The following is a 25,068-nucleotide window of genomic DNA, read 5'->3' as shown; positions in this document are numbered from 1 at the left end:
GTGACCTTTTTGTAATATTTAGAAGTGTACATGGTTTTACTTTTGTATATTTAATTGTTGTAGTAACAAGAAATGTGTGATTTTGTGAACAAAAAAAAGTACATTATCTCATGGTTCCCAAGACTAAACTTTAATTGGTCAGTACATCAGGCGTTTATCCGTGACACTAAGAATATACATACTTAGGACAGCCATTTTGTATTGGAGGCCAACATAAAATTTTCCCAAGAGTTAAACTTTAACAAATAGCCCCAGGGATATATAAAGAAATCAGTGATGCGGTTGAGCTGTCTTTTTGTTTACTGTGGGGCTGCATCGAGGGTATTGTGTTGACTGATCGACATTAGATGTTTTTTTAGGCAACAGCACATACTATTTATTATCATTAGCCAATTGGGATTCCAGTTTCACTCCAAGGGTTTAAATATGTTACATGGGAATTATCCATTCAATACCTCTACTTTCCCTGATCTATCCAATGGGTCTTTCAGAGGTTGGCTGTAGCACTGTACCTGTATTGATTCAGAATACTATGCGTGCTGCAAAATACCCGTTTCATTATAGCCTTGCCTCTACATTTTACATGTAGTCTTATGAATCATATTTTGCTTCACTTTTATCCAAACATTCAGGCTGTGTTTAAGACAGACACTCAGTATGGGTTTTATTACATTTTTAATATTTTGAGAATATCATCTCAAAACAATTCTCAAAATAAAGTAAAATGATCATGTCAATATACTTTTTTTTACTTTAATAATATAAAAAAATACCATCAGCATTAATCACAACATACACTGATATCATCCTACTGTAAGTCCAAAATAAAACGACAACAGGAAATCAATTCAACCTTTTAAAAGTAACCGTGAACAGACTTTAATTTAAACATAAATGAAATAATAAACAAAGAAAGCGGCCAGATTGCTATTTTGCTCAACAAAAATCAACAAACATTTATATAATGGGTAATTACTAACTAAATATTGACAGAAATCCATTCAGCTGTTTGGGAAACACTGTAAAGCTGCCACATTGGACATAAGGTTGCGTTCAAGGTCACCCAACACATTCTCAAAGGGTGGTACAAGTAAATTTAAAGTTGGTGAAATGGAGTCCCAGAGATACAGAAAATCATGTTGATGTGACAGTGAGAAACACACAGACATGAGCAATCAACATAAACATGCCTCAAGAATAAGGCTTGACCGCTTGTTCCTAAACAATTCTAAACTATTATAAAAGGTTTTAAAAAAACATTCTCATGGCAAACCCTATAAAATCGCTTTGTCTCATCAATTCTATGATTTGAGAACCAATGGTTTTTCACCATATGTTGTAACACAAAATAAACCAAAACCCTTAATTCACATTTTACATTGTGTGTTGCAATGTAAAATGATAATTTAGATCTTTGCTTACATTCCAGAAATGCTGACACAAATGTGTGATTAACCAAGGCTTAGCAATGCCATGTTCTTTTGAAAGCTTGTCAAACCTGCACTCACAATTAAATATTTATATTATGTCATGAAACAAGAAAGGCGCTGTACCTGAACACTGCAAAGAACATTCTGCTCCATTAATGGAAAAGTAAAACTGTTACTCCAAGAACTTTTGACCTATACTGTCATAGAACACTTACTGAAAGGGCAATTATTCATTCAAAATTATAAAAGGGCTTTAATTTTACAGACAGTATGTCGGAATGAGTATGTCCAATTGCATAAAATAATTCATGTTATCCCAACGTCACACCCATTCTTAAATTCCTCTGAAAGTTGCTAGGGGAGGTTTTGTGGTCATGCATTGGCATCCCCATAACATTCTCTTCTTGTGATGTATACATTACCTGTGTGGCCCATACTAATTTACACACAAGCAGCAAATCTTCATTCTCAGGGAATTGTTGGGTATGTTTCACGTTCCCTGTCAGCTTTCTCATAGTTATTCATTCAAGGCTGCTCAGTTTGATTGGAGGCTAGTCATGTTTAAATTATGCTGAAATGACCTAATCTAACCGGCAACCTCCTGCCTATTTTTGGTCTAATTATCCAACTGCCTTTTTATTTGGTCTTATGTATCCTATTATTTTGACTTATCCAATGTCTCCTGATAAAAACACTGCTAGAAAGTTATTAAGTCTCAAACAGAAGCTTCAACAAGGCCATTCTCTGTATGATGCACCAGCTACTGAAGGACCTAGATGATAAGCACTGAGGCCCAGTTTGAATGACTAAAGAGAACTGCTGATAGTGGAAATTAGGTACAGAAGAACTGTTTTTAAAAATAAATTAATAGTATTAATAACATAAGCTCTTTTATTGAATTTTCTTAACCTTATTTCCTAAGAAATAAGATCTTGGATAAATGTAATACAATTACTGTAATGCATACATAAAAAATAAAAAATGAAATAGGTCATGACAGGGTTGAAGTCACCGAAGGGTGATATCCACACACCTTGTCATGCTATATAGTTTAAATAGTCCTTCCATTTTGAGTGTAGCCGCAGTTTTAAGATGCTTTAATTCCTGGCTGCTTGTGGTCAAATTTTGGGAGGTGTACAGATACACGTCCAATAGATGTAAAAAGATAATCACATGGGCTATGCAAGTTGATGCCTTGTTTACCAATCTCAGACACATGATAAACCTATGACAGGTGGGGCAATGTTGCCACCAACAAAGTTTTAAATTAAAACTATTTCATTACAAGTCATTCACAGCACGTGACTGGATTCAATTATTATTATTATAATTATTAGTATTATTATTGTTATTATTTTTAAATAGTACTATCATGAAAGTACGGTGTAGGAAGGTGGTTCTAAACGTATCAAATTGCGTGCTTTAGTAAAGGATGGGGATCTAGTGCACACCTAGCACAGCACTTAGAATTCACGTCTGTGATACATATCTGGATCATAGTATTTTGTAACAACCACTCTATTGGCAAATTTTCGGCCAGTGAGTGCTTGCATGGCTTTCTGGCAATCTGATGATGAAACAAACTCCACAAAGATCTGCAAGACACAAAGATATAAAATCAGAATTGATATAAAATACATAGCAGACCCTAATATTGATGTGACACAGTCATCTGAAATTTCTGTGTGTCGGTTTGCAGCAGATGGAAATGATGATTTCACATTAAAATTATCTATACTGTTTTATTATTCTTACGTAACAATACACTATTAAAAAATAAAAAAAACACAATTAAATATATATATATATATATATATATATATATATATATATATATATATATATATATATATATATATATATATATATATATATATATAGGGGTGGTCAATTCGTATCAGTTTGTAGGACGGACAACAAGTTTTGCTGTTATACTTTGCCCGTCAGACAAGTAATTTTTATTTATTTGTTTTTCCTATGTTCGTTCTGCTGCTAGAAAGGCACTCCGAGTATATTTGTAGAGAGCCAGGCAAGTTTCTGAAAACTGAACTGCGGAAGTCTAGCACATACACATTAAAAAGTGTTTACGTCCCACCCCTATTACTTCTGATTGGCTAGCTGTGGAAGAAGCTGATCTGCTGTTGGTTACAAAGAAACCCAGAAATGACTGCTTGAGAGTGGACGTCAAGACACACGCTAATCTTTTAAACTTTGGTACTATTTACGTTTTTTGTAAATGAGCAAATAAGTTATTCTGCTTTCTTAATACATGAACCTGACATTTAAATGCAGCAATCTAGTAAATAATTAAAAAATACCCACAGTCGCTAAGCTATTAGTGGATTTGAAAAAATCATGTTGTGTAATTTATAATACTTCGTGGTCAAGCGTGTACTTGTTGGGAATATGTTTAAAAAACGTAAAGTTTAATGTTTAGAAGCATTTCAAGATGAACTTTCCCTGGCAAAAATGTAATGATTTTTTTTTCTTTCGATTTTAGTGTTGCTAACCTAGGGCCGGACCAAATCAAAGTTAGCACTTAGCTAATAAGGACACGAAACCATTCGCGGTAATAAAATTTAAACTAGCGATATTATCACATAAACACTCTTTCACAAAAACGATTTGGTCCGGCCCCTATTTGCTATTTAGCATATTTACATATTCTTCATATATTTAAATGCTATATTACATAAATATATAACTATATTAGTTATTTATTGGACATGCTCAATCCATCGATTTGTGAAACTTAAAACATTAAGATAAATATGTTTATAATAACATAAGTGAAATGCTTAAGCAATAAGGCACGTGAGGGCATGCATGGGTTGTACTGGATATTGTCACTTGGTATTTTTTTTAATAAAGACTTTAAATAACTACAAAAACATTGCTATATGTGTTTCAGTTCATTTTTCTGACTTCAAATAACTATAAAAAAATCCTTGCTTAGTTTTGTATCTGTGAGGTGCTGCCTTCCTGCATATTCTTTGCAATTGTTGCTGGGTAATTTACTCCCATTGGCTCTAACAGCACAAGAGTTTAAGATGCTTTGTTGGGATGAAGATTATTAATTATTAAGTAATTAATTTAAAGTCAAATTGTATTTTAAGTATGAACAGCCCAATTTGTGTGGTATTAATTTTATTTTGAGGTTTTTTTTTGTACCTGTAAAGAGTGAGTGTGCGTTAGTAAAGGAGAAGACAGTGAAGAAAGGTGAGAGACAGGTGGTTAAGACATTGCGTGTAGTAATGTAAATACTGTCGAAAAATATTAAAATATCCAGTTAAAAATTAATGAGTCAGTTTCAAAACGGCTGATACCAACTAAAAGGAGTAAAATAAAACTGAATATCTGACAACTGGATCCGACCAAAGTTACAGAAAATGACTGGTATGTACTACAAATAAAATACCATAACAGCACCTTGTTTAAAATAGCAAACCGGTTCGCAGTGCAAATTAATATAATTGGGAAGATATGACAAGACACCTTAATGTCTCCAGTATCTTCCATGACAGCAGGTATTTTTACAGGTGTTTTCTTTGATTTTGGCGGCGCAGTGATACGTGGTTAGCACAGGTGCAGTGCTTTGCCTTTGTTCCTAAGTAGTTCCTAATCATGACATTGTTCTTGATATTGTAAAGGCTTAGCACACTGATAGATCAATCAGCAGGCAGCATTCTAACAATCCGTTTTATAATTATAAGTATAGTACTTTTAAGTAAAAAATAAATAAAAATTATGTCTGCAGTATTTGATGGAGCCTACTGTAAATGTTGCGTGCATTTTGGTAGAAAAACACACGTTCTTTATAAATCTTGGGTTCAGCAGTTACAAAATTGAAGGAACATCAAGAAAATCAGAATTTCACAAAGCAGCAGTAATAGCTGGCAATTTGTGTGTGATGCAACTAAAACATTAGAAGTTGAATTTATCTTATAAAGAAGTTGAAAAAACAGGCAGAAGCTCTTCTTATATTTAAATAACTCCAAGTGTTGCTTATTATAGCTGTGCTCTTAGTATGTACTACTGCAAATGTACTTGCAAATGTGTTCCACACCGCACTGAAAGAAACATTTCCTTAAAGTATATTATACATTTGTTGAGGTGAGGTCAGGTCACAGGGAACCTTTTGTGCATCTGAAGAATTTAGTGAACCAGTCAAGCTACAAAGCTAAATCACTAATTGATGATTGTGTTCACTGTTAAATTATACCAAAATTCTACAAGTTATAGTCTACTTTTTGTGTGTGTTTTGTGCGACAGGGAGGGGCAAGTATTTAAGAAGGACAAGTTGATTTTTAAGAAGGACAAGTAGATTTTTCTAGCATTTTGTCCCTTGGACAACAAGTTTTTTTTAGAAATTGGCCACCCCTGATATATATATAGACTTCTGTGTAAAATACAAGCGGATTATCACCCACTCAAGTTCAGAGCGGCCAGTAACCCCACTCTGACCTCTCCTGGGGTGGATATGGGCTGGTCTCTTGCAGCACCCTACACTATAGTCTGTATTTTTTTATTTTTTTTATTTTTTTTATTTCTTAGCAGACGCCCTTATCCAGGGCAACTTACAATTGTTACAAGATATCACATTATTTCACATTATACAGATATCACATTATTTTACATATTTTAATTACTCATTTATACAGTTTTTTTTTTTTTTTACTGGAGCAATCTAGGTAAAGTACCTTGCTCAAGGGTACAACAGCAGTGTCCCCCACTGGGGATTGAACCCACAACCCTCCGGTCAAGAGTTCAGAGCCCTAACCACTACTCCACACTGCTGCCCACTGCTGTATGTACCGCGGCAATCAGTATGGAATGTTTCAGTTGCAAAAATGATACAAAATGGACACATACTTTACATGATGTACTCTAACTATCTAAACAAATACACTATTGAGATACAAACTTTACTGTTTTAACTGCATCAAGAGACTACATGAAACAACTCTAAAACTCACAGAAACTGACTTAGAAAGAATCACAGACTTACAGTACTACACAATGGTATTTCATTTTTTTTTTTTTTATAGTTTTTCAAAATACTGCTCATAATACAATAAAAAGACAACTTATGTACAACATAATAAGCAACTAACTGGTTCAAACAGAGGCTATCCTTACCTTGCCACAGCCTGGCACTTCAAGACCATCGACTGGGCGTGGGATTTCGATAGATCGGACGCTTCCATATTTGCAGCACTCTTCACGAATATCTTCTAAAATCTCTTCATATTCATCATCCTCCACCAGCTCCTCAGGCATTATCATATTTAACAGGCAGAGCACTTCTGTTGGCATTCCTGTGTTTTGAAAAGTCTGGAGGCCTGGTACTTGCAAAGTTACCAGAGTCTGAATGATTGCACTCTAAAGCAAAGAACACAAAGTTACTGGATTATTAAAATTTGTATAAAGTTAGGCTTTATAAATTTAAATTAACAAAAATTAAGTGAAATTAATTCTGTAAATATTTATGTACCGGATTAGCATTCTTAGCCCCCACACTTGCTCGCTGTACTATTAGCTTTTTGTCTCCGAGCTGCATGCCATTCAGTCCTACGACTGCCTGAAAATACAATACATCATTTATCTTGTTAAAACAGGACAGCAACACAAACATAAAATACTGCTAAAGATGTAATTGAATAAAGTGATAACCAAGGCTTAAAAATCAATTTCTGCAACATTATAACTGTTCTTCCTTTTTTTAAAATCTTTTGGCACTTTGCTTGTTTTTTTAAACTTTCATATCTGGATATTGCAAAGACAGTGCAATACATTCAAAGTTGGTGCAGATTCTTAATTGCTTCCTCTGTAGGTCAATATCAATCTAATGGTCCATGAACAATCAGACTATTTGACCCGCAGCACAGGAAGTGAATTGGTACCAGGTGATAGTGGAATCATTTTGATCTATAGCTTGATCTATAGCTTTGTGCTTGAAAGCAAATAAGCAAAGAACCAAAAGATTAACACCACAAAGATCGAGACCAGTGATGAGACACATTTAACCTGTTAAGCAATTTTAGTGACTTTAGGGACTGTTAACATAAAAACGGTGCATTGCATTAAGGAAAGATAATTAACACTGTTGCATCTGTGAAGACAATTCACCTTTTGGAGAACTGTTATTTACTGTTAAAACATCTTTCACTGATTTGAAAAAATGGACTGAAATTAATTTAAAAAAAAACTTCTAATTAGAGGGAATTGGGCAAATGTGTATTGGTTAACTGAGGTTTGTTTCACTGACAAATCCACAGTGTTTGGTTGAATCACACAATTAATCAGCCAGTTGACCAAAGTTCAAAATCAAAGAAATGTTTTCATGACCCTTATTTAAAAATGACAGTGTGAAACCCCCATACTTTTAAATCAATGGAATATGTCTTTAATTACTTGTGAAAAAATGTACAAAAGCAAATAATTAAAATTTTGCCATTCATACCTGGTCAGTAACACTGACATCAACATATTCACAAAAGGCATAACCTTTAGACAATGATGTTGCACTGTCCTTCACCAAGTTGAATGCTTTAAGAGGACCAAATGACGACAAAAGTTCCTTTACCTGTACAGCAAAAACAGGAACAGAAAAGATGTATTACAAATTACAAGGCAAATAAGTTATAATCCCCAGCAACCTAAGCATTTTGTTTTTATTGAGAACTAAAAAACCTAAATAAATCACATATTTCTAACTAAACTGAAATTACACGTGTGTATTTATAGCGTAATTTATGAAACCACATGTGTAACTACAAAATATGCTGGTACTGCCAACTATTTTTATGTGTAATTACTGTTTACAGTGTAGTTACCCAATAACACATTGTACAAATCCAGTAAAAAAAATGATACTGCATAATTGTGTATGTTGAAACACAGTCGAGTTTTTAATGACAGAAACAGTGAAAGACCTGCTATATTGTACATTTTATTACATTATATTTTTTATTCTATTTCCCAATGTTAAACAGGGGGGCAGCAAATCACAGAGAAAACACTCCAGTGTAAGCAGGACTATAACAGAGTAGCAGTGTTTAATATATAATCTTACATTTCCTGCTAATATAATCATGTGGATAAAATGACACTCCTCAAAAGACTGAGTACATATAAAAGACATTTGTCACTTTTAAAGTAAGTAAGCTGACTAATTATATTATATATTCTTACAATTGGGTAATTGTAAAACAGCAATCATAACATTGGCTGTTTCTAGTCACAAAAGGCAGATCTTTCTGAACAGCATCATTTAATGAAAAATATCAATGTGATCAAATATAAAATTCATCAGTGTGCTTCCTTTTAAGTGTATTACATGATCTGTGGCTTGAACTGCAAATAAGTTTTATCAGGTATGTTGGACATACTGGAGACTACAATTTTTTCACATGATAATTGTGGTTTAGAACTAAAGAATTAGTTTAACAAGTTAGCCACTGTTCTTATCTGCTTGACTTCAAAATATTTAAAAGAAACTGTCATAACTTATTTTTGAATCCCTCCTAAACATGGATAATTCATGCTATTTAGTTTCAATTGAGGCCCAGCTATACTTAAAATGATTTAAAACAAAATAACAAAACTGATAATACAGTCAAATCCATATAATCACTTCTGTTATCTTCTCAGAATATAATGTGAGCCAATATGTATGCAATGTATGTTCACACCCCTGGGTTGTATTCACAGCAACATATTTTTCAACATATTCCTAATTGTTTTAATAACACATCATTGGTCATAAATTAGCTTGAACATTTGACAAGAGAAAGAGGATTTGTCTTATGAATGTCAGAATATATCCAAAAGGAGTTAGAAATGTTTTTGGTTTTATTCCCCAGCTGACCCATGATGTGGAAATATCAAAACAATCAGTATTATGTTGAATGACATATTGCAGTGATTTGTATGACACGGGAAACAGCAAAGATAAAGCCATGCACTTCCTGTAAACACTACAGGGTGTTCTGTAACCTTTTAAATTGCATTAAAATAAGTTGCCGTTTTACTGTCATACTGTCATACAGTACTGAAATTTGCTGATATTTGCAGTACATTACAGTGTATAGCACACAAGAATGTCTTATGTTTGTTTGTTTTTTTCTGACAATAATGTCATTTGCTAGGGTATTGGTTTATCAGTGTGGGAAGCCACGAGGATGGCAGTGCCATAATTAAAATGAAGCAATTAAATAAAAAAAATAAAAAAATTAAATACTGTACACACCACAGTTATCATATTTTTAAATATGGCTTTCTTTTGACAGCTATAGTACTAGGTTAATTCAATGTTTTCATTTTGTCCAACCTTAATACAGTCAGCACTCACATATCCGACCCTATAAAATTTTGACTTCAGGAAACACAAAAAAGATACAATGTCAAAAATACATAGCTGAAAGGATTGTGTTTTAAAATAAGTAGGCTTCCATTTTGATGTACAGTAGCTGCTTTTGTTGGTACAGTACTATATTTTCAACAGAAGAAGTATTTTAATTTCGAACGATATGTTTCTGAAAATATCACTTGCCAAAAGAGACGACTGTGGACACATGGACTGTAAATCCGGTACGTATTGTAGCAGTATGTAAAATTCCCCATGAACGACCCAACAGCAAAATGAAATGAAAATGTTACCCATGCACAGAACTGCGTAAAACGTAAAAGTCAATGCAATTTAGCAAAAGATAAAAACAAATAATAATAATTTACATTTCCAGAATTAAAACAGTATCCAGTCAGTATTCAAAATTGCAGAATATAGTGCTCGATATGGCCTTAATGTCACATTTCACTTGCAAATGAAAATGCACAAAAACAACTAATGATCACAGAAACATCACAGTATCTGAAACTGTTTAATGATTACACTATGTAACACAATTTTTGTTCCTGGGTAGTAAGTGTTATTTCCTAATTGCTTATGCCTCAAAAGTATAGAAAATGGCTATTATTCCCCACAAACTTTGCTTTTGTGACCAGGACAGTGATATTTTGAAATTTACCTATTTCCAATGAGAAAACGGGTGAATTTGTGTCTTTTCGTTCACATAGTCAGAAAAAAACAACATATGAATCCAAATTAAAATGTATTTATACTAAAGTAATACAAAAATGACTACAAAAGATTTAGAAGTGAGTAGTTTTTCGAGATTTACGATTATACTGTAAATCACTTTCACGAATCAGCCCCCAAATGTAGTCTCCCATCATGTTCTCGTTATACTGTCCTCATTGACAGCTCATCCAGGAGCCTCAAAGCCGTGCTGCTCCATAATGGTAACAAGTACCCGTCTCTTCCCCTGGCTCACTCGGTGCACCTCAAAGAGGATTACAACAGCATCAAGACCTTGCTGGACGCCTTGAAGTATGATGAGTATGGCTGGGACCCCCGGAAGGTGCTGATGCCACCACTGCACATCAAATTGGGCCTTATGAAACAATTTGTCAGAGCTCTAGATAAGGAGTCGGCAGCCTTCAAGTACCTTCAAGACTTCTTCCCTAAGCTGTCTGAGGCAAAGGTCAAAGCCGGTGTCTTCATCGGACCACAGATAAAGAAGATCCTGGAGTGCAATGAATTCCCCAAGAAGCTCACTAGTAAGGAGAAAGCGGCTTCGAACAGCTTTGTCGCAGTGGTTCGGGGCTTCCTGGGCAATCACAAGGCCGAAAACTATGTGGAGCTGGTTGAGACTCTGGTGAAGAACTACGGCACAATGGGCTGTAGGATGTCCCTCAAAGTCCATATCCTTGATGCTCATCTTGATAAATTCAAGGAAAACATGGGAGCGTACTCGGAGGAGCAAGGCGAGCGCTTCCACCAGGATATACTGGACTTTGAACGCCGCTACCAAGGACAGTATAACGAGAACATGATGGGAGACTACATTTGGGGGCTGATTCGTGAAAGTGATTGACAGTATAATCGTAAATCTCGAAAAACTACTCACTTCTAAATCTTTTGTAGTCATTTTTGTATTACTTTAGTATAAATACATGTTAATTTGGATTCATATGTTGTTTTTTTCTGACTTTATGTGAACGAAAAGACACAAATTCGCCCGTTTTCTCATTGGAAATAGGTAAATTTCAAAATATCACTGTCCTGGTCACAAACGCAAAGTTTGTAGGGAATAACAGCCATTTTCTATACTTTTGAGGCATAAGCAGTTAGGAAATAACACTTACTACCCAGGAACCAGAAAAAAAAAAAAAAAATTGTTATACGGTGTTAACTGTTTTACATTACAGTAGCTGGTCTCGTTCACTTTGTCGTTGCTGCATTTTCGTCACTTGAAACTGGAGGAAGCGATGTGTAACTGCACAATAAAGACAGACTGATTTGTGCATGCGAGAAGAAAAAATAACATTGGCTGTGACAAATAATCAAATAAATTGTAACATTGAAGAGATGGGCTTTGTATCAGAAAACTGTTGACGGAGTCGGAAATCACGTGTGATGGGTAAGTGCATTACTATATTACATTATACAGACGTGCTCAAATTTGTTGGTACCCCTCCACAAAAAACGAAGAATGCACAATTCTCTCTGAAATAACCTGAAACTGACAAAAGTAATTGTTTATTCCATATTTAATAGAAATCTGACTTTGCTTTTGATTTTTTATTCAACATAATCTTGTAAATAAGAAAACAAATGAAAATGGCATGGACAAAAATGATGGGACCGCTAACCTAATATTTTGTTGCACAACCTTTAGAGGCAATCACTGCAATCAAATGTTTTCTGTAGCTCTCAATGAGACTTCTGCACCTGTTAACAGGTAGTTTGGCCCACTCTTCCTGAGCAAACTGCTCCAGCTGTCTCAGGTTTGATGGGTGCCTTCTCCAGACTGCAAGTTTCAGCTCTTTCCATCGATGTTCGATAGGATTCAGATCAAGACTCATAGAAGGCCACTTCAGAATAGTCCAATGTTTTGTTCTTATCCATTCTTGGGTGCTTTTAGCTGTGTGTTTTGGGTCATTATCCTGTTGGAGGACCCATGACCTGCGACTGAGACAGAGCTTTCTGACACTGGGCAGTACGTTTTTCTCCAGAATGCCTTGATAGTCTTGAGATTTCATTGTGCCCTGCACAGATTCAAGGCACCCTGTGCCAGGCGCAGCAAAGCAGCCCCAAAACATAACCGAGCCTCCTCCATGTTTCACCGTAGGTATGGTGTTCTTTTCTTTGAAAGCTTCATTTTTTCGTCTGTGAATAGAGAGCTGATGTGACTTGCCAAAAAGCTCCAGTTTTGACTCATCTGTCCAAAGGACATTCCCCCAGAAGGATTGTGGCTTGTCAATATGCATTTTAGCAAATTCCAGTCTGGCTTTTTTATGTTTTTCTTTCAAAAGTGGAGTCCTCCTGGGTCTTCTTCAATGGAGCCCACTTTCGCTCAAAAAGCGACGGATGGTGCGATCAGAAACTGACCTACCTTCACCTTGGAGTTCAGCCTGTATCTCTTTGGCAGTTATCCTTGGTTCTTTTTCTACCATTCGTACTATCCTTCTGTTCACTCTGGGGTCGATTTTCCACTTGCGGCCGCGCCCAGGGAGGTTGGCTACAGTTCCATGGACCTTAAACTTCTTAATAATATTTGCAACTGTTGTCACAGGAACATCAAGCTGCTTGAAGATGGTCTTGTAGCCTTTACCTTTACCATGCTTGTCTATTATTTTCTTTCTGATCTCCTCAGACAACTCTCTCCTTTGCTTTCTCTGGTCCATGTTCAGTGTGGTGCACACAATGATACCACACAGCACAGTGACTACTTTTCTCCATTTAAATAGGCTGAATGACTGATTACAAGATTGGAGACGTGTGATACTAATTAAAGAAACTAATTAGTTTGAAATATCACTAAAATCCAATTATTTATTATCTTTTCTAAGGGGTACCAACAAATGTGTCCAGGCCATTTTAGAATATCTTTGTAGAATAAGCAATAATTCATCTCTTTTCACAGCTTCTTTGCTTTATTCTATGACATACCAAAGGCATGCAAGTATACATGATAAAATAGCTTTTAATTTCATCACTTTTCAGGAGGAATCAAGCAGTATTTCAATGAGCTGTAAGGGTACCAACAAATTTGAGCACGTCTGTAGATATATATATATTTGATTTTATTCTTAATAGAAGGATGCTAAAATGCAACTGACGTGTACCTGAGTGTTGTATATCCGAGTGCTGACTGTATATGTTATTTAACACATGGGTTTCACTTCCTACCTGTTTTTATTAAAACCCAAGAACACAACACTACCAGCTGTTTTGTTGTTGTTTTTTTGGGAGGGGGGGGGGGGGTTCTAATACTGGTATTCCTTTAGTTTATCCTCAAGGCCAGGAAATACTCCTATGGAGTATGAACACATAGTGATTAGCAGAGGAAAGCCGCTGGCTGCGAGGGTGCCCGCGTACAGAAGATCTTACTTGCCTTGTCTTACATGTTGGCATGGCAGCAGTAGATCAGTACTACTGAACAAATTATGTGCGAAGACTTAACGATCTTACAGGCCCCTAGCTGGGGACAAAGTGGGGGAACAAAAATGAAAGAGCTGTGATTATCAACCAGTATTGACTGCAAACACATACCAGGGTAAAAAAAAAACAACAAAAAAAACACTCGATAACCATCCTGCTCTAGATTCATTGTATTTTAGTTTTATCAATCACGGTAGTGCTGTTTTTTTTTCAGTTTTTTTTTTTTTTTTAACACTCAACACAGTACTGTTTGTAAACATTAATATTTCACAGCATTACACTATGCCTACTTTGTTCTGTGGTGCTTAATTTGATGTGGCTTAAAATTCAATCCAAAGACTGCCTTTAATCACATAGAATTACACATACATTATGCTTTTCAAATAAAATGTCCTTACCTTATTCTTATTTAACCAACCTTATAATGTATTTACATACCAATAAAGTACTGTAACACCGGGTCTCCTTGCAGTAGAATTGTTGTAATAATCTTTTGTCGATGACGCTGTAAACCTCAATACAGCATAGGTTAATGGTTTTGTATTTTTGTGTTTTCTATTTATTGTGGCTTTCATTAAAAAGTAACTTAAACTAAAGGTGCAGTGTCCCACATGATCCACGGCATTTACTGTTAGTAATAGGCACATGTTTAAAATATATGATTAAAAATGGTTTCATGTTATTGGTGTAAAAAAATGCAACAGTGTGGTGGAAGCAGCAATGTGGATGTCTGCATTTTACCTGCTTTATAAAGGTTTAAATTAAATACATCTAAAAAACAAACAAACACATTATTAATGCATGGAGGCTGGTTAATAATGATCAATATTCTACACAATGAACAGTGTTGAAAGTAGACATGGTGTAATGCTTATGTACAACTTTAAGGTATGAAGTAACCTTTAAATATAATAAATTAAAGAAGGTACTTTGATATATGTATATATAACCATTTTGTATATCTACCAGGTATAACAAGGATATATATTTGTTCATTAAACTACACTATTTTGAAGCTGGCTCTGTATTATTAGGGTCTTAGTGCATGGGATGCAATTTAACAGGGTACAATAGTTCAAGATTTGTGCTAATCAGGTCAGTGAAAGCTGAAATAAATCTCAGTTTAGAGAAGTGCAGGCAATATACTATAGTATTAATGAACGAACACATCACTTTTGTCGACTAGTATAATAACATGGAATGCATTACGTTTCCCCACCCCCATTTCCTGTTAGCCACGGGATACTTTCCTCTGATTTACTTTTATATAAAGCACTCCCACAGAAAAAACAAAACAAAAATTCCCTTTTTCATCATCAAAGCTGGGAACCAAACAGACTTGTATATCTGCCTGGAGCCAAACCATAAAAAAAACTGTGAAGAACTTAAGAGGACAGGACACTTTAACATACTGAAGACTGCATGGAACCAAGTTTTAGAAACAGCAGTGCCCATCCACTTGAATCGTGCAATTGTCCTACAGTGCATTTCTGTTGAATGCCCCCTCAGTCTGAAGACTTTCTGAATATATTGCAAAATAATAACGTCAAGTCTAGACTGATTGAGGTTTCTAATGAACTATATGTCAATGGGCATGCAATACTTACAACATTTACATTTAAAAAGAAAGACAATAAACTCAACTCAACAAGAGAAGGCTGACAATTGATGAATGATTCAATTGTCTTACACTGACCTAGCTCAGCTGAGAAAGAAAGGAAGAGCAAAAAGGTAACGTTAGCTTTCCCTTGTTGTGTTGCCCTCATAGGTACCTGATCGTCATTGAGGTAATTAGGTAAACCACCGATGAAAAGCTTGTTTGGAGAATCTGGAACAACTGTGGATACAACACCTACAAATGTACATATAGAACATGAATGTATATATTGCAACCTAAACTGATTCCATATGTCACCTTATTATTTTTATTAAACCTTTCTTTAATTAAACACAGGGTTTTTCTGAGATTTTAAGCAGCTTCTTGTGTAGTTCTTCCACCAGTACCAATTAAAAATGACATTATACTACACTATCAACATACTACCATTAAAAGAGAACTTGACACAGAAACTGCACTTATACGCAAGTATACATTTTTAGTATTACAAATTGAAATAGAGCGTGTATTCTTTTTAAAAAACATTTTTCAAAGCTTGTCTATGTTCAATGTTCAGCTAACTTTAAAAATCCTAATACTAGTCTCCCTGGACTGGGAATAAAACAAGGGAGTGAAATTAATTTTTCAGGCTGAAATAGTGGTGAAATTGATTTGTTTACAAAAACAACTAAATTGCCAGAATAAATTCCAACTAAGTAAAAGTATCATGTAGCCTAATTATTATTGAATGGAACAAAACAGTGGTGATTCATTAAAATATGGACTCCGTGTTATACACAAATACAAATGAATCATGAATGAAGAAAGAAAAGAAGAAAGTCCATACATAGTACCTGGGACATGAAGAGAGGGTTGTTCTGAAATCCCTGGTAGAGGCTGGTAGTCATGAGGTCTCCGGATCTTTAAAGACTGAAGCTGGAATATTATCCCATCAAACGCCATGGCCTGTGTAGTTTCATCAACTGAACGGAACTGTAAAGCACAATTTGTGAATGAATGACATTAGCATAATATTCAACCAACTCCACTGTACAGATCTTTGTTTTAGAATGTAGTATCTCTGTGCACTTGATGCACCCTTTAGTTTTTGTTTTATTAATCTCCACGTCTATTTATTCAGAAATTGACACAAGATTTTAATAATCAAGCTGTCCCACAAGTGCAGGGGCAGGTGTGATATTTGTTCTTCATTTTACCATAATATGTATTTCTGCAACAGTGTCTGCCCTTCAATGTGTGATACCAGTCTTTGCAGTCATCTTGCTCATTATATCATTTGAAGAGTAAAGAGGTGGCAAATTATTTTATTTTTTATTTTTTGAAATACTCAAAAAGATACTTACTTCAAGGAAGGCAAAGTTTTTATCCTGGTTAATCTGGACTGCAAGAACCGGGTTGCCAGGGGCCTGCGATAGCCCAGCGAGACGCATTTGAGCATTAAAGAAATCAGCCATTAACTCCTAGGGTAGAAATATAAAAATAAGAATACATTAAAACTGTATTTACAAGAGAAGTACAATTCCTGTAAAATATACAATGTGTAATGTGCCAGCACTGCACATTACAATTAGGGACTAAAAAATAGAAGTATAGCGTAGTGGGGGTTGCGATATACCCAAATCACATGCAGATCTACCCGTAATGACAACAGTGCATTGCCACCATTTACTACTGCGCAATAACATACTGTAGTATTGTGTCCAGTTACCTGGGGGAAGAATTACCTTATGTTGGTCACAATGCTATGCAGTTTTTAGTAAAGTTTTTAGTATGCATATGAGTCTGTTCTACTCCCAGACATACAATAAGTATAACTCGAGTAAAAGTCAGTCAGTTTAGGGCAGCAGGATCCAGACCAAGGAACCAGGTTGTTGAAAACTGGAACTGAAAGGCATACAAGAGATATAGATATAGAGACATAGAGATAGATAGATAGATAGACAGATAGATAGATAGATAGATAGGTAGATAGCTAGATAGATAGAGGGGAGATTTTTTTATAAGTTAAATATATTTTTTTCAATTTGATGTCTCATCTGCTCACCATACGAACCCTGAAACATTAGCGTAACAATATTCATCAGTCCCTCCTTAGAAGCACCTTGGCCATGGAAATGAATCAATTTACACATACCTCTGTAACACCAAAAGGAATATTTCCCACATAGAGTCGTCTGGCCTGTCGAGTCATCTGACTGCCAACTGTCGGCACCTGGGTAGGGGTGACAGCTACTCCGCTAACTGTGGAGTTTGCCAGCAGAGCTGCACTGGGGATCTGCCCTGCAGCTGTAAGAAAACAAGGGAAGCGCTCAACAATCATTATGAAATAATTTTAAATACAAATAAAAAATGCATGGTAAACAAGTACAATATATCCCCAGCCACAGCAATATCATGAAAAGCGTGACATAGGCACAGATGGTGTCCATATTCTGATACGGTCAATATTATTATTATTATTTATTTCTTAGCAGACACCCTTATCCAGGGCGACTTACAATTGTTGCAAGATATCACATTATTTTTACATAATTACATTATTTTTTACATACAATTACCCATTTATACAGTTGGGTTTTTACTGGAGCAATCTAGGTAAAGTACCTTGCTCAAGGGTACAGCAGCAGTGTCCCCCATCTGGGATTGAACCCACGACCCTCTGGTCAAGAGTCCAGAGCCCTAACCACTCCACACTGCTGCTTCAATATGCTAAAGAAAGAGGTTCTCCTTTATAAGCCACAGGCACTTTATTGTTCATATGGAAAATACATAAATAATGTATCCGTACCTTGCATAGCCTTGTACTGCATTGGTGTGATGTGTTCAAAACCTGGAGGTGGAACATCCCAGTATTTAGAAGATCTTTTCTTCCAGGATCTTCGTGGAGAGTAACTATTGCAGTTCAAATAGAAAGTGTGAATTACTACATGAAATCTAAAATACAATGCAACATTTTTAGGTGTGGATCTCAATACCGGTCAACAAGGGATCAATAAATAAACTACCATACAAAACAGTTGGATCTTTAGCACCTGGGATATTGTCCTTCCATATTTACAGATTACAGATTAAAGAAGTCAGAAAACCCCACAAAATGTGAGATATTTGAACACCTATTTCATTGCCTGATTTGACATCAAATGACATGTTAACAATAACAAGCTGCATTGGACATCTACTGTATAGTTAAAGAGGAGACTGTATGGTCTAGTGGTAAAAGAAAAGGGCTTGTAACCAAGAGGTCCCCGGTTCAAATCCCAGCTCACTCACTGTCACAACCTCCTTGTGCTCCGTCTTTCGGGTGAGACGTTGTTGTAAGTGACTCTGTAGCTGATGCATAGTTCACACGGCCTAGTCTCTGTAAGTCGCCTTGCATAAAGACTTCTGCTAAATAAACTAATAATAATACACATCAGTCCTGTTTCAGACCAGAATAGTGTCTGGTCTAGCTTGTTTAAACCAGCCTTTCTGTTTCAAACAGCAGTGCTTCGAGGTTCTTACCTACAAAAGACATCAAATGAATGGTATCGCCACATGGACTGTGCTTGCATGTATACACATACCTGTGTTTCTTCTGCTCCTTTGACCTACTCCGTATGTCTCTGCTCTTACTCTTCCGATCCTGACTGCGTCGTTTTTTGTCTCGACTATGACTGCCCCTGTCCTTGCTCCAACTGTGATGCTTCTCGCTGCGGCTTTGTGATTTGCTCCTACTTCTTTTTTTGTGACGTTCATTTTCTCTTTCTAGTTGAAAGAAAAATAGTCAGGGCACAAGTTTATAGTAACCACCATTTCTGGATAGCTCATTAAAGCAAGTCTGACTAATTAAAAAATAAATTAAATATAGGCTAATTGGTTAAATAACATCAACATAACCTAATAGGTCATCTTACTGTATTTACCATAAATATAAGTTACAAATAACATAGGTCATTAAAATGAAAGAAATACAACTGCATGCCTTCCCCCCCCCCCCCCCCCCCCCTCATTAAAGTATGTACTGTATCAGTAGAATACATTGACAGGCTGGTACTAATGTCCATGAAAGTATTGTCATATTCAGGCAAGAATCTAAAAGAATACGTGGTTCGCAGTGAAATTCCCTCTTCTGCAGAACCTTTAAAAGGCACAGTCCCATGCAACAGACCACGATGTATGACATGCAAATATATTAACTCCCAAAGTGAGATCAGAGAACCTAAATCATCACGCCACATCCACCAGCCCTTTAAGGATAGATAGATAGATGGATAATGTGTGTGTATCTTACTGTACATCGTTCGGTTTAATAAATGCAGAGGGGAAAGTGTGGAATAGCCTCCCCAGACGAAAGACTCATGCGCAGCCTATGGATATTATTATTATTATTATTATTATTATTATTATTATTATTATTATTATTATTATTCCTAAACAACTTTCGCTTAGAAAGCACGTTAGTGCCCATTCAAATCTGGTACGTTACGCTGTTTATTGTCTTTTTCATCTTTTTTAATTGAACTTACCATATTTTTCCACCATTAAAAAAATAGTATGTGTGGCGGATTGTCCCGCCCCTTTGTTTATTATTTATTTATATTATGGTTTATTTGTCTATATGACAGTGAAAGCCTGTTTGTTATTGTTTTTTATTTATATTTCTAAAACCTTGTGAGGATGCGTGACTGATCAGCTACTGATTTAACTAGCTGACAGTCACGCATCCTTATTAAACTCGTGCAGGCTATGGCCGAGAGGTAATAAGATCATTAATAACTAGTTAACCCCTCGGCCAGAATATAAAAGACCTGCAGCGTTGGCTGCACGGGGGAGAGAAGGCAGCCTGGTCACATATGTGGATAGTTATCATATGCAATACATTGGTCGTCTTGAATTTTTTTTATTTGGAGAAACTTATCGATGTACCACTTTGTAACACTACACCGGTGTTAACTAAAAAAAACATAAATAAATAAGCCAATTTACAGTTTAATTGATTAAAGTACATAGGAATGTTCGAAGTAATGGTTCATATTATCTATGGACAAAATGAATACCGCAATTACAATTTTGTTTGCAGACACAGAATACTGACTGTGTACATGCAGGATGTTGGCAAAGCTAGCGGTAAGGAATTCACAGGTAACCTACGTTTCGTATCGTATCGTTTCGCAGGCCGTATGGTATTCTTTACACGGTATTAAATGTCTGCTTTCTTCGTTGTCTTTAAAATGCTGTTTGAAGAAAACATATAAGGCCTTAATTAATTTGATACCCCATATTAATACATTTTGATATTTTCAACTTACCCTGCCGATTTTCGCTTAGCTGCTTCTCAAACTCATCAAATTCTGACATTGTCGTTTATTTTTATGTGGTTTATTATTTATATATAGTTAAATATATTAAATAAAACTCAAAATGCTGCTAATATTATGTTTTCACTAGCAGTTTCATCCGAGTCTGCCAAGCAAAAAGCCTGACGTCCCAGCATCGAATGACAACTACATAGTCCAATCACAAAGCATTTTACAAAAAAAAAAAGCCGATTTCTGACCTGCCTCCTAATGTCACTTCCTCCTGGTCAATGTCATGACGCGTCTGCTGTGATAGTTTGTGCGAAATAAAAGTTAACACCTATTATAAAACGTGTAAATTAGCTTATTACAATTTGATATGCATCTTAATACATCAAAAAAGCATAGTATGTTATCCAACACGATAACTATAAAACACAATGCTGTAATATGCAACAGTCCACATGGGGATTATTGTTATTTATTTATTTATTTATTTATTTATTTTAATGAAACTACTGTAAGAAACTTTACAGTTCATTATTTCCCCAGACTATTAGGTATCACAATATTGTCGTACCTTTAATAGTAAAATAAACATTGCATTAAAAAAACATTTGAGTTCAAATGTTTTATTGAATGTGCTGTATACTGAATTTGTGAAGCTAGTAGCTTTCTCTAAAAAAAAAAGTAATTTGCTAAATTATTATTATTGTTGTTATTATGATAAAGATTTATAAACAAAGTTGACCAAGAGAACAATGTAATCTGTACCAAATGTAAACCAAAACATCCAAGTGCTTGCTTTCCACCTTCTTAAGGCCAAAAATGTCACTTAATAACATTCCATTAGGTTTGAGGTCAAACAAGTAAATTTCATCCAAGGAGTTTCTATTACCCTCAGATATGAAGTCTGTATCTAAATTGTTATTATAGGTGCTTTCTGGTGCAACAGGCTAATCCATTGACATTTTGTGCCTTTAACATCTATATGAAGAGGTTCGAATGTGGCTCAGGTTTTAAGTGAAATTAATTCTACCGCTAAATGTTTACTTCCTGAGTGGGAATTCCAGTTTTTAATTCTCAGAACTGTTGCAAACCGGAATTTGTTATCCATTTCTTCTGGTGACCATTAGGGGATCAGCTGCTACACAACTGAACTGTACTAGTGAGCAGTCAAATTTGCAAAATGAGTTTGCATTTCTGAAAGTGTGTGTGTCACTGTGATGTTTATCCCATAATGACAGGGGCATAATTGACAATTACTGTAGTACCTAAATCTAGGTCATATGATCAATTGGGGTAATAAAGGCTACAGCTTTCTACTGACTATAGAATGGCTGAGCAAATGCAGGATATATAAAAAATTTCATGGCCATTTCTTACACACTATGAATGAAGGTTACTTTAAGGTACTGACAAGGCATTTGTAATACACTACTTTGTTAAGGTACTGACACCTGGCCAGTGCCGGCGCTAGGATTTATTGGGCCTTGGTGCAAAACTGTGAAGTGGACCCCCCACCACCAAAAAAAAAAAAAATGCAGCACAACCAGACAACCTTTTGAAAATAAATACATCAGCAAAATCTGAATCAGTCAAAAACGTATTATTTTTTTTATTTTCCAACAAAACATTCTAATGTTATTTTAAGATGACTGTGAACAAGACAGTAATCAATCAAGTAACAGTATAGCCAAACATTAATAAATCAATTATGCAGCAAGATTAATCAATTTGATTAATTATTCAATTTAGTTAACATTGAAACATAAATAGCATAAAACATAATTGTAACAGGTTATTTAAATACTCTCTGATCAGTGGTTACTCCACTGCCAAAGTAACTTAAGCAGGAGGTACAGTATGTCACACACCACTTCAAGTTCCAAATCTTTTATTGTGTACAAAATTCAATATTGCAGTGCAAAAATATCACCATATATCTTAAAACCAATCCCAAAACAATAAAAAATAAAAATACCCCCCTCTTGGCAGTAGCACCACATGAAGTGCAACCTTAAAACACATTCCCCAATAAATACACTAAAACACAAATAAAACCATACACATAAAACCATATAGTGTTTCACTATAGCCAATGCACAGTACTCCTAAAACCCCAACGATATAATACAAGTACAAACACAGCACTCCCCCCAATAAATACAATAATGCAGCAGCAATGACCTCCGCCCCTGTCAGTGATTGTCCTTTCCTGGCTCCGTCACAGCACCAGCTCTCCTACAATGTTCTCCTTGCTCTACCTTGAAGCCCTCTCCTTGGCTGGCTTGTCTCTACGCCTGTTCACCCACGATTGCCTGGCTCTGGTTCCCCGTGTTGCAGCCCTGCCTGGCTGCTCCTGCTCCTCCTCATGGCTCTGCTTATCCTGCAATATAGAGGGAAATCAAGGCCCTTAATGCAGGTTCCTCCCTGGCAGTCAACTCTGATCTACTTATAATAGTTACATCTCCTTTAGGTTATAGCCCCAGTTAAACACAACATTGCTTTTCCAGCCACCACGAGTACTTAACTTATGGGGCTAATAGCCTAGCATTTTCTTCGGACAGCCAAATGGTTGAATCACATGTTTCCAAATACTTTTTACCGTAGTCTGGGTGGTTTGATGCTTGACCGGAATAGCCCAGGCAAACTGGGAAAAGAGATCCACCGCCACTAATATATAAGGGTGGTGATTAAGGGCGTCCGATTTTCTGGTCCTGTTTTTGTCACCACAGACAGCTGGCACCTCCTATTCCACTCCTCAGTATCATACCGCCACAGTCTTCTCCATAGCCAGATGACCCATAGCGGTATGATACTGCTCCCACACAGGGTAGGTTTGAAGCACCAGTACAATGATCTGGAAGTAGGGCTTACCTTCCACCGGCCCATCCGCCTGCCGCACTAGGATCCCATCCATCCATCCAGGTTTGAATTGTACAAATCCTGGGATTGGCAGCCTGCCAATGCGCTTCCAATCCTCTTGACAGTTGGGCTGCCCAGAGTTGTTCAGTAGCCCCTAATCTAGCTGTATCTAGATGTACCAACGGATTGTTGTCGGTAAAAACTACAAACAGCACCCCCCACAGATAATTGTTACACTTCTCTGTTATGGCCCATTTAAGGGCCAAAAACGAATTTAAAAGAGCTGTAATTTTTTTCTGTGGGATGAAGACTGCAGCTAGCATATGCAATCACATGTTCGGTCACGTCTTGTACTTGGGCGAAGACTGCTCCCAATCCCCCCAAACTTGCATCAGTATATAGTCGGAAGGGTTGGGTGAAATCCGCATAGGCAAGCACTGGAAATTGAAGAAGCGCCTGTCTTAAAGCCTCAAAAACAAGATGATAACAGATAACTGGGGTGGTTTTCCGGCTTCTAGCAGTGGTTCCTTCTATTAGGCGATGTAATGGCCCAGTGAATTTTGGAATAAATCGACAGTAATATCCCACAAATCCCAAGAAAGGACGTACCTGTTTAATGATAATGGGTGGCGTCCATGCCTGTACTGCTGTCAATGTCTCAGGATCAGGAGTCACCCCCCCACTGCCTACTATATGGCCCAAATACTTCACCTCACTCTGGAAGAGATGACATTTATTCGGTTGCAACTTTAACCTGTATCTCCGGAACTGTTGGAATACCGCTTTTAAGTGCTATAGATAAGACTCAAAATCAGGCGAATAGACAATTACGTCATCCAAGTAAATTAGCAAAGATTCACTTACTTGACCTCCGAGACAGCGCTGCATCAATCGCTGGAAAGTAGCGGGGGCATTGCGTAACCCAAACAGCATGCACTTGAATTCATATAGGCCCAGTGGAGTCAAGAATGCGTTTTTTCTCCCGGTCATTGGGGTCCACTTCCACTTGCCAGGTCCAACGTGGAGTACCATCGAGCCTGCTTCAGGCAGGTAAGGGATTCTTCAATGCGGGGCAGGGGATATGCGTCCTTATGGGTGATAGAATTCAGCTTCCTGTAGTCCACGCAAAAGCGTCAGTAACCATCTTTCTTTTTCATCAGGACCATCGGAGCAGCCTATGGACTCGCACTTTCCCGCACTACTCCACCTTCCAACATCTCGGCAATCAAGGTTCAGAATTCTTAATAGAGCAGAAGGGGAATGGGCTGGAACCGTTCTCTGATAGGAGGGGCAGTATCAGTGGGGATTTGATGCATTACAATATTAGTTCTCCCGTAGTCCGTCACACTATAGGAGAACACATCCCCC

The 25,068-nt window shown here is 36.4% G+C and overlaps 1 protein-coding gene across 2 annotated transcripts; it reads right to left on the bottom strand.

Moving 5' to 3' along the window:
- Positions 1 to 658: 658 nt before the first annotated feature.
- Positions 659 to 21,032, bottom strand: LOC117424523 (splicing factor U2AF 65 kDa subunit-like). Of its 2 annotated transcripts, none has more exons than XM_034040923.3 (11): positions 20,845 to 21,032; positions 19,120 to 19,300; positions 18,345 to 18,448; positions 17,691 to 17,842; positions 16,900 to 17,016; positions 16,390 to 16,528; positions 15,711 to 15,790; positions 7,894 to 8,016; positions 6,925 to 7,011; positions 6,570 to 6,812; positions 659 to 3,025 (listed from the first exon to the last, which is right to left on the bottom strand). In XM_034040923.3, exons 1-11 carry the CDS (start codon positions 20,891 to 20,893, stop codon positions 2,894 to 2,896), a joined length of 1,407 nt encoding a protein of 468 aa, XP_033896814.1. In that variant the 5' UTR covers positions 20,894 to 21,032; the 3' UTR covers positions 659 to 2,893. The 2 variants fall into 2 exon arrangements, with proteins under 2 accessions (XP_033896814.1, XP_033896815.1); XM_034040924.3 differs by having other exon boundaries at positions 15,711 to 15,775.
- Positions 21,033 to 25,068: the final 4,036 nt, after the last annotated feature.

Source organism: Acipenser ruthenus, chromosome 19 (assembly GCF_902713425.1).
Source record: "Acipenser ruthenus chromosome 19, fAciRut3.2 maternal haplotype, whole genome shotgun sequence".
Taxonomy (NCBI): Eukaryota; Metazoa; Chordata; class Actinopteri; order Acipenseriformes; family Acipenseridae; genus Acipenser; species Acipenser ruthenus.
Note: the sequence above shows the minus strand (reverse complement) of the source record. Positions and strands in the feature narration are given on the sequence as shown.